At 40.7% G+C, this 18003-nt stretch overlaps 2 protein-coding genes across 2 annotated transcripts; one reads left to right on the top strand and one right to left on the bottom strand.

The window, feature by feature from the left end:
- Window positions 1-58: 58 nt before the first annotated feature.
- Window positions 59-14057, bottom strand: ccdc30 (coiled-coil domain containing 30). Its single transcript, XM_051071158.1, is given in 29 exon segments — window positions 59-1699; window positions 1901-1965; window positions 2150-2267; window positions 2729-2865; window positions 3007-3148; window positions 3253-3374; window positions 3979-4144; window positions 4295-4452; window positions 4669-4695; window positions 4697-4879; window positions 5095-5265; window positions 5905-6027; window positions 6136-6403; window positions 6601-6779; window positions 7123-7260; window positions 7426-7554; window positions 7919-8017; window positions 8308-8500; window positions 8621-8739; window positions 8826-8941; window positions 9199-9270; window positions 9724-9880; window positions 10392-10469; window positions 10640-10720; window positions 10961-11151; window positions 11438-11558; window positions 11843-12025; window positions 12843-13069; window positions 13882-14057. Coding segments are annotated over 28 exon segments (3765 nt in total). The 5' UTR covers window positions 12864-13069; window positions 13882-14057; the 3' UTR covers window positions 59-1491.
- An 800-nt stretch (window positions 14058-14857) lies between these two features.
- On the top strand, window positions 14858-17954 carry LOC108891696 (epithelial membrane protein 3). Its single transcript, XM_018688961.2, has 5 exons — window positions 14858-15083; window positions 16123-16211; window positions 16323-16425; window positions 16541-16681; window positions 17347-17954. Exons 2-5 carry the CDS (start codon window positions 16134-16136, stop codon window positions 17520-17522), a joined length of 498 nt encoding a protein of 165 aa, XP_018544477.1. The 5' UTR covers window positions 14858-15083; window positions 16123-16133; the 3' UTR covers window positions 17523-17954.
- Window positions 17955-18003: the final 49 nt, after the last annotated feature.

The following is an 18003-nucleotide window of genomic DNA, read 5'->3' as shown; positions in this document are numbered from 1 at the left end:
ATTTGTTTTTTTAGAGAGTGAGGTGGAGGAGGAAAAAAAATAAAAATCAAACACTCCATATGTTACTTATTCACTTTTATTTATGAAAATATTCTTATGTTTAAAAATGTATTTACATGGCTACAATGAAAGTCAAAGGTTCTTGTTGATTACATGCCAGTCGCAAATAGGCTTTTATTACTGGACGTGTTCACGCAGCAGCAAGATAAAGTTTAACACTTCATCATTTCAGGCACATTGAAGACAGTTTCCACAGTGTGTAACTCTATTACTGACACAAAATAACAATGGTATGAAATAATTAATGTAATTTGTTTAATGCCATGTACCAAAACACACGTCTCTCTGCTGATGGTCTTAGTGGCTAAAATACAAGTACTTTCTGAGCCCTAGAGGGAAACCTTTGAGGTTGACCTATGTAAATGAAAAAAAAATATTTAAAACACAGCTTGGGAAGCTCAAAATAGACAAAACAAAATTTCTGGAATTCTGTGGCTTTTCCTGACTATTTGGATGTTATTTTTATCCTACAAGCAAAGCTGCACATCGTAAATACTGGCGTGACCACAGCTGACAAGCTATAGGAATGACACCCAAAAGCCCAGTGTTTGTGCTCTGTTTACCACACAGTCTCACATTAGGCATAAAGTGGGCCCACAACATTATCAGTATTATGTATGATTTTGTAAACTTGTAAAAATGCTGATGAAGATTTTTTGACACAGTAAAACCATACACATATAAACACCACAGGCATTTTTTCATAGAAAACACTGCCAAGATTAAATTTAACTAGGGAAAAATACATACCATTGAAAGCCCACTATTGTATTCCACTGCTACATTTTCCCAAATGTAAACACAAGTAAAACCTCTTATAAAGTGCTCAGTTTAAACTAGTCTTATTCAACCCCCCTCCCCATGAAATGTGTTTTGACATTCACTGCACGAGTGTGAAGGACATGGTCTCATCCTGTACCTTTATGTAAAAAAATGATAATAATCTTTCCTATCAGCCAACACTGGGCTTTCAAACATTCTGACTTGCTTTGGTGTGCTGATGCAAACAACTGGCCAACTCCTCCTCGTCCATATATACAAGAATGTGCTAGCTAGTTTCCAAATCAAATCTCCCATTACATCCTGTTTCCCTTGAAATATGTCTGATTGACACTTGCACAGGCTTTTATTTTTAATCATTTTTTGTCATTGAATCCAACTACAAATGGATCAAAATGCAGTACTTGATAGCCTAACAAGAATCTGCTTTGCAATACAAAAAAGATATCACCCTGAGCAGAACTGCAATGGAAGCCCCCTTTTATTATCACTGTCTTGTAACAAAGATTATTTGCATTCAACATATTTTTTTTATTCTATTCATATTTTTGTCCCCAGTGGAGTTGGCGTATACTATAGTGCTACCTTATGTGTTGACTTACAGCATTCATCCTTGCTGCTGCAAACAACCTCGTCAGAACGTACCACGTCTCATACCTTGTCACTGTAATTAGAGCTCTCCTCTGTGCCTTTGGCCTCTGGAGGAATCAGTGGGGAGGTGAGATTCAGGTAACCCTGCTCTGATAGCTGGTGTGTGGAGACAGACGCTCGGGTGCCGTCGACCACCACACGCTCGCCCACCTTCACACGGCAGATTTTGTCCAAGATGTCCAACGGGTCACAGGAACCCGACGACAAACTGTAGACATAAATGTGAGAAATGGCAGAAAATACACATATAAGCATTCACCTCTGCATAATGTAATCAGTGTGTGATATGAAAAGTCCACTAAAGCACCTGTATATACTTTCTCACCAACATATTAAACTGAAGCACAAATTACTAATAACAATCAATAAATAATTTCAAAAATGATTAGTACTCCCAAAACTGCCTTACCTCAGTGCAGATGTATGTAGGATGCCATCACAGAGACTTTCAGAGGGTTGCACTTTCTTGGAATTCTGTTGAGTATTTAGACCATTTACAATAGAGGAAGGGACGTGTCACCCACTTTATATCAGGGCAAGCTGTTTCTCTCACATTCAAAACAATGCTAATGTTGTATGAGCTGTTTAAAAACCATAAAGAAAACCAGTGAATTTTGGGTGGCATGTCCCATTGACTCAAAGATATGTGCAGTGTTACCTCCAGGCTGTAGAATGACTGGACGTTCCTCAGAGCACGCTCTAAGGAGCTAACTTGATTGGAGAGCTTCAGGGTCCGCTCCTGTAGCTGTCTGTTTTCCACTTCTAAGACGTTGACCCTTGAACAGATTCATGCTCATACTCACTCACAAAAACAATTTACCCAGCGTGTGTTTTTTCATCCTCACTAACACAATGACAATGAATGACAATGAAAATCATGACTTTCTGGTAGCGGAGGTTCACAAAATATCCCAGTTAACATTTTAGGAGACAAACTTAGATTAAACCCCATGAATAGCTGATTTTTGCTTTTTGTAGTATTTATTCACTACAAATGATGATTACAATTTTAGACAGCGTTTTGTTTGGGTTTCATTTATCATTTTAGCTCATGCTCAAGACCATTAAATGCAACAGCAAAGACATATGCTGTTGTATACTGATATCATATCCAAAATATAATACTTAATTTACAATTGGAAAAAAGGTACTCCTCAGATTATGTCCTCACAAGACACAACAATGCCTCTGAACAGCACCTTTCACATCGCTGTCCGTGAGTGATATATTAAGATACCTGTGTTGGACAGTTGAGGCAGTCCTCATGCCATTGCTACCCATTTCTTCTGCCTCACTTATCTTCCTCAACAGTTCCCTCTTCTCCTCCAGAAGCTTCTCATTTTCATCCATCACTGTATGGATCCTTTCCTTCTCCTGGAAGCCACCAGGAAGGAGGCCACATGAAGAAAGACATAAACACAAAGAGATGTTAGAAAATATTTTTCTAGTACAACCGTTTCTTGTTTCTGCAAAAGTAGCGGGACTCAAGACAGCATTCTACATGACGTGTGTGACCTTATGTGAGAGGCTGGAGGCCAGCACCAAGTCATTCTCGAGTTTCTGAATGGTGTGGTCCCTCTGTGCTGTCGCCTTGAGAAAGACCTGCTTGGCCTGGCGCAGTTTGATCTTGTGCTGAGCCTGCTTTTCGTTGTACTTCCTGAGTTGGAGGAGAAAATACATTCAGTAATTTCTGATCAGAGTACCAGAGTTAATTTCATAATATTACATTCATTGTAAATATTGGTTTTAATTGTGTCTTACCTCACGTGTGTGTCAAGCTGGAGGAGAACCTGCTGCAGCTCCCCCTGCAGTCTGTCGCACTCCTGCTGACTGGCAGCCAGCTCCTCCTGCAGTCTGTGGCTGGACTTCTGGCTATCCTTTGCCTGGAGGACACATTTAACATATACTTTTCAATTTCAATTCAAACTAGATTACACAGCATTTTGAGGCAATAGTTAATATAAGTATATAGACAACAAAAATGCCAGTTTAATGTGAAAACTACAGTGCACACTGACTTTGTAAAAATGCCAGCTAAAAGTCAAGCAGCACTAAAGGATTACAGTTTCTGATAACATATGACTGCAGTAAACAAGATTGTATCAAACTGTTTGCAGTAATTTACTTGGCTGCATCTACTGACTAGTAGTCAGACTAATTTGAAACAGAGATAAAGTAACAGAGCTCACAGACTGCACAAGTATTTTTTTGGATATGAGCTGAGCTTTCCCTTTATATTATACTTCTATTAAAAACATGATGATAAATGCTTGGAACTTTTCAAAACAGGTCAGAAAAATGAGATGATGAAGAATGCAAAGTTGAATCTTATGTGATTGAAATTACATTGAAAGATGAGTAAAGGCTGAGAACTTGTTGTGGATCACAAAATTTTGAGATGGTAGGTGAAACTGACATATTAGGAGTATGAAAAGTGTCCCCGGTGTCCAAAACCCTGCAGCAGACCTGCTATACTCTTTCCCTTACCTCCTCTCTGGCCTTGTTAAGCTCAGCCTCAAGGATGGCCAGACGGGTGTCCAGCTGCTGGGCACGGTGGCTAAGCTCTGCGTTGGTCCTGGTCAGGGAGGCCTCCTTCAGCCTAAGGGAGCGCACCTGCTGCAGCAGCTCCTCCTCACGCTGCTCTAACAGCTTCCTGAGGCAGGAATGGAGGAAAAGATAGATAGAAGGAAGGTCAGCTGAAAGAGTGGATCAGAACTGTGTCTTAAAACATGCAATGGCACAATTACTACAACTGGGACCGAGTCAAAGTCAGCAGTGTCAACAGCACCGCAGTTTGTGTGACCTGGTGATGTGCTCCTCCTGCTGCTGGGCTCTCAGGGCTGACAAGGTGTCAGACAGATCCCTGCTGTCCCGCTCCAGGCGGCTGCTCTCGCCGGCCCGAGCTTCCTCCACACGCAGCTGGTGCTGGGCATTCTTCAGCTGCTGTTGCAGCTCCAACACCTGTCATCACAACAAACCACAGGATTCACTCAGTGAGACAAACAGACAACATGAGCTCCCAACCCCCACATATATTTCCAAAGTATCCCAGGACCTCCTAAAAGTGTCTAACAGAAATTTTATAATGCCTATACTGCTGAAATGATACATATCATATATATGAGACATATATTCAGATTAGCCATTTTGCCAACAATTCCTTGCTCCAGCACTGACTTTCTTGTCAGCAGCAATGAGCCGTGTCTCTCTCCGCCTGCAGGTCCTCCTGCAGACTGGTGGTGGCACTGCGATTTGTGGAGTTGCGTGCCAATTCCAGCTCCAGGTCCCTGATTTTCTGCTGCTGACGTTCACTCTCAGTTGCCTGAATGTGGACAGTCTGCTCCACCTGGACCAGCTTGGTCTGGACCTGCTTCAGCTCCGCACAAAGCTGAAGGAAATAAATGAGACACAAAAACAAGCCTTAACACCAATGTAACAACTTGTCCAACAATTATGGTTTTTGATAGAACACCTTTTTCCCTGTTGAAGTTTATGTCACAGTTTCACACACACAGGTGACAGAATGACTAGGAGAGTGATTAAGATGATGATTAAGTGGTAAATATCAGAGATATTCAGGAGACACTGTGATTAAATACCAACCTTGAGTTTTTCCTGGTCTAGCAGGGTGTTGTGCCTTTTCAGGTCCATGTTTTTCTCTTTCTCATAGCGCAGCTCTCTCTCTGCTGAGGTGAACAGGCTCTGGGCCCTTTGCAGGTCCTGCTTCATCTGTTTAGCCTCCTCTGCCTTCTGGCTCAGCACTGAATCCTGGGACTGAAGAGGAAAATAAGAGATGAGGTTGAGACAGGCTTATGCCAGAAGGTAACCAGAAGTGTCTTCAGCTGAGACTTTTTTGTAGTTATGAATCATCAAGCCAATCCCATGCTCTCTCCATAATTTTAGGCAAATTCTGTAAAAAAGCATGATAAACTACTATCGTTAGGCTTAAAACCTTTGTGCAATAACCATCCAGCATTTCCCCTAGAATGACTGTGATGTGGGGGAGGGGGTGTGTGCACGTAATAAAAGCCGGACTTTCGCGTTTAGGGTTGGCGTCTGATCCATCCATGATTTACAGAGACTTACAACACTTGTCGAAGCTTTTTTTTTTTTACTCTTAATGGCGAGTTGTCAACCTGTCTCCTCTGCAGCTCTTCCGTTCCTGTGTGGATACATGTACGTGGAGACGTACGTGAAACGGAAGGCAAACATAAATGATCTTTTAATTTTTTTAAAATTCTCTTTGCAGGGGGTTGCGTTGGCAGGGCGAGCCAACAATGGTAGGGGAAACACTGCCATCGGAAAAATTGCGGACGGTCCTAGGTTTGATTTGCTTATAAGATATTTTAAATTGAACTGCAGAAACAGCACGGCTGTTTGGGCATGATAAGAATGTGTTATGATCATATGTACCTTGATGCGTGCCTGAGCTTCATTGACCTGAGCCTGCAGGGCCAGCTGGTGCTGAGAGGCCAGCTGATGCTCCTCCGCCAGTTTAGACTGCAGAAGATTCAGCTCCTGTTTCAAACACAAAAGCTACGAACACAATACACGTATATATATGTGAATTCTATATGATCCTGGCAGAGGAAACTTTTCCACTTTCTTTCCTCTACCCTACCAAATGACATGAAATCCAGTTACCTCATCCAAGCTTTCATCCTTTGTCCTCTCCACTGGACTAATTTTAGATTCTATATGAGCTGTGCGTAGTTCAAGCTTCTGGCTGCTACTAAATGCTTCCTTTGTAGAGGAGAGCTGCTCTTGATGCCACTTGAGCTGCTCTCTGAGGTGCTGTATCTCAAGCTCCTGTCTCTCTCTTTCACCCTCAGCTGCCAGCTTCTCCTGGACACTGGAGCTCAGCTTGGCCTGGAGCTCGGCAGTCTGCAGCCGTTCAGAAACCATTTCATCCCTGGAAAATATGCACATTTATGCAACACAAGTAAGAGCCTGTGTTCCAGTCGTATCTTGTGACTGGCCATGAAACGAGATAGAAATACCAGTTAGGCTGTGTTATCACTTATCTCCAAACTTTGATCAATTTCAACCCACATTTCTCAAAAATACTACTGCATGAGCCAATAGTTTTTGTAATGTGAAATCAACAACCTCAGTGTGTTGTGTGCTGACTGGAGGCTGCTGAGTTCAGCGGTCAGTCGGTCAGCCTGCTCCTGCAGCTGGTCAACCTGAAGCCTGTTTTCCTTCAGGTCATCCTGGGCTCGGTTACTGTCCTTATAGCGTTCCAGCTCGCTCTGGAGTCGGCTGTGGGCACGTTCCATTTGGGCCACCTGGCATGCAGAGAGTCCAGGACAGAGTTGGTCAAATGTTAAAATGATGCATGCTGTAAATTCATGCTGACATAATTAAATGTTGTCAAGTCTTTTTGAATTTACTGATAATGAATATAAATTATTTTCATATTACGCTTATCAGTTTTAATGTTGATTCTTATATGGTTACAATTATAATGGACATGTTTTTACTTATTTACATTCAGTCTGTTTTGTAAACCCTGCATTCAAGTGGTGTAGTTTCATTTCTTTATATATTCTAACTTCCTTTTTTCATTTCTACTTACAGTAAATACTTCCTGTGTGAGTGATAGCAAGTGGACACGTAACATTAACAAACCTTTTCCTCCAGAACTGCTTTTTCCCCTTTGACTTGGGTGAGGCTCTTGATGAGCGTTTTCCCTTGTTGGCATTCTGTCTGAAGGCTGTTGACCTCCAGTCTCAGCTTCTTCAGCTCTCGCTCACCTATCTGCAAAGCCTTTGATGTAGAGAACAAGGGAATTTTTAACTTTTTTTCAATACAACATCTTTGCATGAGGATTTGACATCTCAAATTGTAAACTGAATGTCACATACTTGTATAGTTATAGTGTGATGTATTTTTTTTCTGTTAGATAAAGTATTAGATATGTGCAGTTTTTACCTCTTTGTCTTTTTTGAGGGCGGCCTGGGCAGCGCTGAGGTCAACCTCCAGCTGTTTCCTCCAGTCCTTCTCCTCAGTCAGCCGTGCCTCTAGCAGAGCCAGTCTCTCCTGGCTACTGTCCCGTAGGTGCTTCACACAAGGTGAAGGGAGCACACAAAGTATTTACAGGTTGCACTGAGTTATGGAATCTGAAGCATTGTTTACACTCTTCTAACATATCATCATGTCATTTCTGCAGGCTGGTAGTCAAGGTTTAAGTTTATTTCCTCTTTTTTTATATTCAACATTCAATTATATTTATCTCTATTTTATTCTATTTAAGTCTAAATGAGAACTTTTTGATCAAAGTTGGGATACGTCAGAGGGAGCTTTGAATAAATCACTGTTATCTATTTAAGTGTGTGTAGTCATGGTCTCCGTGAGCCGTAATGTTCTAACTACTGTGAAATTACCACAAAGGAAACATTAATGATCTTTAAAAGTAATTTCTTACCAGCTGTAAGTAGGACTCAGCGACTTTGACCTCTTCTCCATTCTTCATAATTTTTTCGTGGGCATCCTGCCTCTTCAGCTCTGCCTCCAGGCTTTTGATCTGTATGATCAGTTCTGATTATTACTCAGCCATTAGAGAGATGATTGTTTCCAAGATCAACTATTTGTCAGGTTATGAAATTGAATGTAGATTCAAAATTAAACATGGTAACAGAAAGTGTAGTTTAGAATAAATGGAGAAATCTCATCCAAAAAATGTCAGAGTTGACACTGAACTTTCTTGGGTCCTCAGCAATACAATACACTCACAAAGTTTGAAGGCAGTTGTTGTCTGCAATGTTCCTTCATTTAACATGAGATTTTGAGCAAGAATTTAGTGCTGCTCATTACCCTCCTGTGCAGTCCCTCCAGTTCTCCCTCATGGCGATGACTCTCCTCCTTGCTGGCATTCTGGGCCTCCCCCAGCAGAGCCTCCAGCTCCTCGTTCCTCTCCTCCAGCTCTTCCTTTTCCTTGCAACGCCTCTGGAGTTGCCGTTGCAGCTCCCTCACCTGTACAAGCCCATCTTCCAAAGCCTCATGACACCTAAAAGAAAATGATGATGATATAAGTAAGAAAGAGCAGGTGAGTTACTCTTAATGAAGTGAACATAAATGTGCAACGCAGTTACCTATTTTGTAGTTGTTGAGGATTTAATGTATTTACCGTTTGTGAATGTGATCCTTCTCCTGAGCCAACAGATTGTTTTGTGGTTCACTGTTAATGGCCTTGTCCTTTCTATCCTCTTCTGCTACAACATCTTGGTCTGCATCATTTACTGCCAACTGAACAAAATACGCAAAGCAGCTGCAACAACATTTGTGGGTTTTTTGAGTCTTTACCTTGATTAATAAATTCAGTAAATACCAACCTGTTCTTGGAGATTTTTCTTCTCAGATTCCATAGTGCGCACTCTCTCCCTCAGAGCTCTGTTCTCAGCGTCTAGTCTGTCATTTTGCTCTTTTGCTCTCCGCAGCTTCAACATATCTGTGGAGAGAACTATGTCCTTGAATAAATATACATAAATTTTACATACAGCTTACAAAATCTGTGTTAGTACTAGTTATCTACCTGTCATCTATCTGGTTATGTGACATTGTTTGTTTACTAGCCAAATTTATTTAAAAACTATGGATGCACATGGCAGCTTTAAGATTTGACTGAGCCTCCTAAGTAAGTAAATCAACTTCCTAATCAGGTAGCATTGCCTGCCATAACTTATGCCACACCCAAATCTGTCTCACCACAATGTTTCAGTTTGTCCACTTCTGTCCTCAGGTTTTCTACTTCTTGGACCATTCCCTCAAGCCCAGATCCTGAGATTATAAGCATATTTATAATTCTATGAGGCAGAAAATATGCTTTCTGCCAATAATACCTATAATGTAATAGCTATAATAACACTCCAGTCCCACAAACAAAATACACTGATTAGAGAGTGAAGTTGTTAACCAAATCTGTAGCCTAACAAAAGTATATGGACATTAAAACATTTTAAAGGTTGGAGGCAACAAGCTGAGTAGACCAGGGGCTGGGGCTCCATGTGAAAATCAGGGCATTCATGGGTACTCAATGCCACCATGTGTGTTCTTCTTATAACCCCTTACGCAGCAAAACTGGGCAAAAACAACATACAAAATTTAGAGCTATAAATTTTGTATGTTGTATATGCAGTATATGCAGTCTTTAGAAACTTTAGTTCAAAATCTAACATATGCTGATGATTCTTTGAGGAGTGCTGTACTGTACTGTACGTCTTTGCAACATACCACTTGAGTCTAGGTTGTTGTTTGTGGCAGCATCCAGCTCATTGGTGAGTCTGCGGATGTCCTGATGAGCCATTGCCAGCCTCCTAGATGCCTCTTCCAGGTCCCGCTCCAGCCGCTGGCGCTCATTTTGCTCCTGGGAAATCTCCTCACTGTGGGCCTTGATGTAAAAGAATAAGTTGTGAATGGTTAAATTGGAAGGGGTACAGCAGAGAGAGAATGCTGGTAACAGGAGTGGAGGTGCAAGCGGTCCAACATGCTTTTGTGAAAGACATGCATTTTGTGGTTCATCACCACTGCAGGCCTGCAAAGAGGTGAGGGCAGTGAGTTACAGTATAATCTTATATCTCTGTATTCACCTGTATAGAGAGACCAGTGAAACAAAAAGTACACATGCTGTTACCTGTGGCATGCCATTACTGTTCCACCCCTCCACCCTTTTTGAGCATTCATCAGGTGTTAGAAAACAATATTAACAGATGTGTTACTGAGACAAGCAATGTTGTCTGCATCATAGTGGCCATGCAGATATCAAAGCTCATCATCAACATAGAATGTATTTCAAAAAGTAGAACCACTTGTAAACAAGTCAGTGATGCCCTTGTTTGACTCCTTATCACAATACTGGTGTTAGTTACTACATTAGTTTCAGCTATGAGGTGGAAACCTACAGGAGTAATATTGTGTTTGCTCTGACCAGACCTGCGCAGCCCAAAGAGCTTCTTCCATGGACTCTGGGATGAACACTGCTGAGAGGAAAGACCAGCATGTGCAGAATCACAACAGACACTAAATAACTAGCGAGCTGTATACCTGTACTTTAACTGGAGAAAATCAGTTGTTCTTTACCTTTACAAACATAACAGAACCTGAAAAGTCTGAGAAGTTATACAGACCTGCACAATGACAGTCTCCTCACCTTTGTCATGTTATCTAGGCTTTTCTGCATATCCTCCCTCTGCTGCCTCAGCTCCTCCCCCATCATGTGGTGAATATGTCCCTGACAGAAAGACAGAGACTCATTTAACTACATTTATATGATCTCTGCATTTGCCTTGGATAGTTACCCATTACATTCCACTACAACTGCAAAGCCTTTAGGTTAATTTGAAAATTCAGTATGACTGAAGACTGTAGATTCATTGTTCAAAATGGTAGAGGCTGTGTTTACTTTGACTGGAAACCTTACATTTAAAGTTCAAATGGTGAAAATGAACTCTGATGTAGGTCAGCCCTTTACCTGGTGGTGGCCCTCCCTCAAGTTGCAAGTAAGGCTCTGACTCTCCAGTCTCCTCTCAGCAGCCTCCAGCCTTTCCAGCAGCGTGGCCCTCTCCACCAGCAAGTAAGCCACCTGCTCACTTGGGCTGCTCAGGCCTATCTCCCCAAGGTCCTCCTGAGCCAGCATCTCCGCCAGCTCTTTGCTCTGACTCTCTGGAAGAAAGGAGAGTTTTCACTGTTCAATAATATTTAGGAAAAGATAGAATAAGTACAAAGTAGTGCATGAGTATTACTGTATCAGATTTAGCATAAACACAAGTAAAAATCCAACTTGCAGAACTTACACGTTGATATACCCCCCAACAATTTGATGACATTCATGGCAAATAAAAATTATCAGCTAAGAAGTGTATCGTGCTCAGGAGCTCAGGTGAGCCAGGCTACGCTACAAACCAAAAGAAAAAATGTTGACAATGAACCACAGTTGCACTGAATTCACCTTGTTGTTGTCTGATCTGGTGCAGCTCATGTCGCAAGTGTTCATTGTCTCTCTCGTAGTCTGCAGTCAGACACTCACGCTCTTCCAACAGTCCACGAATATGTGCAACATAGCTCTCCACCTGACAAAAAAAACCCAAAAGTAACTCAACTGTGACCAACACATCATTTTGAGTTTTGGCTTTGTCCTGCACTTATTTCAAAGAAGTGTGCAAGTATTTCTTAATGTAACTAAGTCATTGGCCACAGCAGTTTAATATGTCTATAGCTTCAGTGAAAAGAAGGTGCACATTATTTAAGACTGAACATTTGGGAACCTTGAATCATATAAAATTAGGTCAACAGGTCTGTAACACTTTTGCAACAGTTGGTGAACAAAAACACCAAAGAATCCAAAGTGTGCCACCTCCTTCATCTCATTGGCCTGCTGGGTACGCAAGGTCTGCAGCTCCTGGATGGCAGACCGAAGCTTCGCCTCACTTCTGAGCAGCTGCTGCCAGAGATGACGCTGCCGGTCCTCCGCACTGGCTGCTGGAGGCAAGCCATCCTCCTGAAGCCGCAGAGAAATCTGGTCCAGCTCTGTCCGCACCTGATGACCCAGAGGATCATGTTAAGCAATAAAGTGTTGAACTGTTATATTAAGCAGCAGTGTGTGAAGTGAAAGACCTCTCCAGTTAATCAAGAAGCATTCACAAATTAAGCTTGTGTATGATTAGCCTTGGGCACACTGCTTGTCATTATAAAGTTTTGCTCATTACAGCATGTGAGCATGTTCAGCTCAAGTGTAATTTAGCTAAAAGTTGATCAACTCCAACACTAGAAGAGCTCAAATGTCTTATTTGTATGCATTGTGCTGTTAAATGCTGCAAAGCGTTTTTTTTTACTATATCATTCACTTACTTTTGGCAAACAATGGTCCAACAAACTATAGCATTAACAAAAGTGAAAACTGATCTGTTTGAATGACGCACAGGCAAGGGACACAACATCAGAGTGGCATAGGCGAGGGACACAACATCAGAGTGGCATGCCAGCACTAAACACCTGTTGCTGAATTCAATACTGTACTTTGTAGGGCTTGTAACCTGAGCAGGCCCCCCAGCAGCATTTAGACTACTCCAGGAGCGGTCACTGTGCTAACAACATGCACATATTGTTGCAAGCTAGGTATCAGGTCTCGTATGCCTGATGTAGTTAAAAAGCTGCACACCAACTGGTCTATGTTTTTGCCATTGTGGAATATATGTCAAGAACAATAAATATGTAAACCAAAGGCACTAGAAAATAACAATACAATGTCACAAACAAATGTGCAAATTGAAATAGTCCACACAAGCTCCATCCTGGAACAAAGCATCTCAAAAATGACTGTCATCTATAAGCAAATTACCAGCTGTGAATCTTACCTCTTCATGATCCATGGTCATACATTAGGTTTGTTGAAGCTACATCTGTGACTGATGAACTTCTTCTTCAGTGGTTAAATTACACAGACAGATCACAGACAATTTAGCCTACATGGTATCAAATAGAACCCATCTCAATGCAATGGTCAACGGATCCCCAAACTTCATCACTCTCATTGTTGTTGTTGCAGTTAATCCATGACAATGTCTCTTGTCCTTGAGTTCCCCTGTAAAATATGAGATACTTTAGAACAATGCTGTCAAGTCATGTTAGGACTTGCAATCACAAGCGTAGAGATTAGACTGGGTACCTCAGTTTACACAGGCATGAGCACACATTCCAATTTAACAGACGAGTTACATTGCATCACCTGAGGCTATGCAAAGCTTCAAGTTGATTAGCTATCTTTAATCTGCTGTTATGTTATGAAAATTTTAATATGGACATCATAAGGGTAAGAGCTCTAGCTTCAAAGCAAGCGTCTTCTTGCACTTGACCACATTTAGCAACAAATTCTGCATTGTTTACATGCAATGTAGACAATACCGCTACTTTTCTTGCCAGTTATTGACAACTTTCACCTCATGTGGGATTAAAAATCTTTATATTCAGTCTAACCACTCTTCCCAAAATGTCTGACGAGGAGGAGCAAACGAGGGTTTTTGTAGGACAACAGCTACTTGCATTCCTTTTTAGCCACGCAAGCTCACTAATCAGAAAGATGCTCTTAGCTAGTAATAACGGTCTTGCTAACCGCGTTGTGTTAATAAGATAGTAAATAAGTCAAACGTACCACCGTGACTACCTGCAGCGCTAGCTAGTTTGCAAAGTTAGTTCCAAAGTTACGGTGGTATACTTCACATTCAGCTAACGCTAGCTCGCGAACGGTAGCCATAGCTTTCTCCAGTGGCCGCTCGGCAGCAACTGGTGAACGCCATAAGGTTTTCGTAGTGATAACTGGAGAGTCCTGCTTAAACACTAACTTCCTTTGGTGTGGTGGAAGCTGTGCATAAAGAGTGCAGTTAAAGTTTTACTTACCTCTAAACGGGTAACAGCTGCAAGTAAGCTAAGTGCTGAGGACAGGCGTGGCGGAGTGAATTGGCTTCTACTAACACCTAGGCAACGGACCGTACCATTCCAAAGATGCAGGGGGCAGACGATCAGGGAAGTTGCAATCCTATGGTCTCAACCGACGGTTCATAAAGTTATAGAGCATCTTTGACTAAACTAGTCAGTGATGTTCGTTTTAGTTTAGGGAAAACGTCTCTTAGAATCTTGTTGTGGTACAAGTAATAACCTTAACGAGTTTACCTGAGCCTGAAATAAAGTTTATGCAAATTTAACGATTTGTTAAATCGTGCTTTATTCACTGTTCTCAGTGAACATTGCTTTTCACTAAGCTTTCCTCATTAATCCATGGATGTAAACACCAGGGGGCGACAAATAAACATAGTCTTTTCCCCCCAGAGAGGTCAACATCAACATGTTTACATTTTGCTATGATTTTAGCATTTTTAACACACTATAATATTTTGAAATTACAATGTTGAATAAAATGTGAAATTTGTAAAAAAAAAAAAAAAAAAAAAAAAAAAAAAGATGGCGAGATGCATACGTTTATATACACAATTACAGGAACCCTTTCTTTTTCTCTTTTAACCTAGAGTAAATGTAAAACTGGTCTTCATAATTTGTTGTTTTGCTGTTACCTCCACTGACCCTACTACATGGACTAAGACATGTTTGCACAGCGTGTCCCACCCAGATATTTTCTGTGTGACCAGTGCAGTCGGAATACTCATTATGTTCTGGTGTAGAAATGTGTGCTATGTTGCAGCTTTGTGTTTATTTTTCGTACCTAACAAGAGTCGGGTCATGAATGGATGAGGTATGGAGTGTTCATTATACTGAAGAGCAATTTCAGCAGACTGTTTACAGAGGAGGCCTTTTCATGTGGTTTTATGTGCCTCCACTGCCCATGGGTGGGACTCACTTGAGTCTTTTTTGGATGGTGATGTTGTACTGAGGGACTACGAGGCAAAGCAAAAGGGAGCTCTGTTCTGCACAGAGGAAATGGGCGTTCTCCTTGGAAAATTTGGATGGAGTGATTGAAAAAATAAAGTGGGTGTGACAAGGCTAGAAAGGAGAGGACCACCAAGAGGGGCACAATGTTGTAGAGTGGTGAAGCTGCTCCTAGGCTGCTCCTGAGATCTGATTCAGACGAACAAACAATACCCGTGGTAAGTACATATTTACCTGATTTTTCATGGAATTTCACTAGATATCTTGTAAAGTCATGGTACAAGAGGATTACTTTGGTAGCATAGGTAGAAAAATCCTACCATCAAAAGATGCATGTTTTTATCATTGCACATTTTGTATGTCACTATAAGATAACTTCTTTAAACAACTTAATGATAATGTTACATATCATATCTCTGTTATATGTGTATTTTGTTTGATTCCTTTCACCAGAATGATGTTTTCAGAGCCATTTCCTTTGTTTTTAAACTCATTTTCACTGAATGTTTGCCTCTCATTCACTTTGATATGATGGATGAAATCTAGTATAATGACATAATTTGACAGTTATCATGACTCTACTGCCCACCGCCCAAGTGGACCGCTCCTACAGATAAAGATCTTCACAGACAATTTCATCCTATTTCTTATTTCCCTCTGTATCCTCTTTTTTGTCTCACTGCATGTCTCCTTATTGTGATCCTTACTATAGCCACTTTAGTGTTGTGCACCACTTCTGTATGTACAGTGTCAGATAGCTTTGTAAAATTGGAGGCTTTTCTACAGACTTTCATTTCCCCTCAGTTTACAAGTACAGCAGCTTTGATGAAATCCAACTGTAAGTTGAATTACAGAGTCTTAACCCTTCTCAATGAAAAAAGGCAACCATTCAGAAGGGTAAAGAGTTTAATTGGGTAAATATTTTGGCACCATTTAGATTTCAATAGGCCCGCCCAGGTACTGTGTAGGTTTGCTGAACGGTGGCAGAGCACAGGCCAGTCAAAGAGAAGTTTTTAGAAATAACTCATTGCACTCTGTTAAGCATGGTCTTATGCAACACAGAGTATACTGTGTTGAGCTACTCAGATTTTCCATTTTATGTTTCAAGTCAAAACAGGAAAGTACCCCAACACTGATTTTCACTGTTAAACCAGCAAACATGTTAAATTGGTCACACACTATTTCCTTGCAAACTGTAATGCTGGATGAAGTTTCTTAAGAAGCCTAAATTTAAACTGTTTTGTTTGTCTGTGGCAGAAAATTGAAAAATGGCATACCTGCTTATGTTTGTGACCCTGCTGCATCTCATCACGCTGGCCATGCTGTTCATTGCAACCATGGAGAAGGTAATAATCATATTCAGCACATGATGTTTTTCTTTTTCGCTTTAACCCTTTTATTGCTTCGTAAGTGCAAGATATCCAGCTGTGTTTGTCATATCTGATCTCTCTTTAAAGTCCTGGTGGGTGTGGGATGGCATGGAGAACTCAGACCTATGGTACAACTGTAGGTTTGACAACTCCACAGGAACCTGGCTTTGTGCATCCTCCAAAGAAACTGGTGAGCAACAGTTTCATTCTGTCATTCTCCATAAACCTTACCATGAACAGTTCTCTCCCAGAAATGTTTTGTTTGTTTGTTTGTTTTGGTTGATGGGAATGTTTTTCATTCCCAGAGTGGCTTCAGGCAGTGCAGGTCCTGATGGTTCTCTCAGTGGTCTTCTCTTCAGTCTCCTTCTTGGTGTTCCTGGGTCAGCTGTTCACCATGTCTAAGGGTGGACTCTTCTATTTCACCGGGCTGTGTCAAGTCTTTGCAGGTAACAGTGAAGTGTGACAATGTGCTGCTGATATGTGTCCCTGTGTTGAGATCATTTGAAAAGGTTGACACTTGCTCAAATTCCATGGCTGACAAATAAGCTAAATGTTGGGATTTTCTATATTTTAAGTGCAGTGGAATTACAGAGTAATATTTCTAAAATACAAGACCTTGTTGGTTGCAGGACCATTTTTGTATCCCTACCGATTATTCTTAAAAGTGCAATTTTCTAACCAAAACATATGTTTGTACAATTTTATAATCACTGAATGCTGTGGCTCTACCTCTAGTTTACTCTTAGTTATGGCTGAATTGGTACAAATTTATGTACCACTGTGGATCAGTTATAGATCTGAGGCCCATCATCATCACAAATGTGTCCATTGTGGCAAATCTGACATGGCTCTATCTTTTGAGTGTCTGTATTAAATGACTAACACTACGCAGTTTGCAGTTGAACGTTTCTGTGACACAGTCTTGACAAAAAGTTAATATACTGTGATGTTGATATGATTATGATGATTGTTTCCCTGGTCACCTTCTGTACATGTTTCTGTTGCTATCACTCTGACATTAATCAATAAGTATATGAAATGAAGCAGATTATAAACATAGCAAATTTTTCTCCATCCTCTTAAAATAAACATTATATATGCTTTATTTTAGGTTTGACAGCCTTCTCTGCAGCTCTCATCTACACATTACATAATAAGGAAATTCTTCCGACCTCCAAAGAGCTGACCTCAGGACGCTTTGGCTACTGTTTCATCCTGGCCTGGGTGTGTGTCCCTTTGCTGCTGTGTAGCGGTGTCATATACATTCACCTGCGCAAGAAAGAGTGACCAGAAAAAGGAAAATAATGTCAACAAAATGGAAAACAAAGTGTTGAATTGACTCAACTTTTTGTTCATCAGAAATTTTAATTTTGCAGGCCTCACAAATTTGTATATCATGATTTTGCTCAGGCTTTGGTTAATGTGATGATGTTTTTGAAATGTGTATATTGGAAAAACATTGAATCCTCAATACCAATCCAGTATATAATGCTTACCTTCTGTTTAAAGACATTTTTACTATAAAACATATGTTGACCAGGGAAGGCTTTATACCAAAGCAACAGTATGTATTTTTTATTTAGTGTAGTAGGCCTCATATGGCATTTTAGTTTCCCTTGAGCAAATTGGAAATATATATATTTATATATATTTTTGTACCTAAAGCTGATATGTAGAATATATTTAGCAGCTGCTCCTAATAAACATCACTTACTGAAACCTAATGTGTACAATTCCTTGTTGTTACATGTTTGTCAAGTACACCCAA

Source organism: Lates calcarifer, linkage group LG6 (genome assembly GCF_001640805.2).
Source record: "Lates calcarifer isolate ASB-BC8 linkage group LG6, TLL_Latcal_v3, whole genome shotgun sequence".
NCBI classification, from domain to species: Eukaryota; Metazoa; Chordata; class Actinopteri; family Centropomidae; genus Lates; species Lates calcarifer.
The sequence above is the reverse complement of the archived record's forward strand: the minus strand, read 5'-3'. Positions and strand labels throughout refer to the sequence as shown.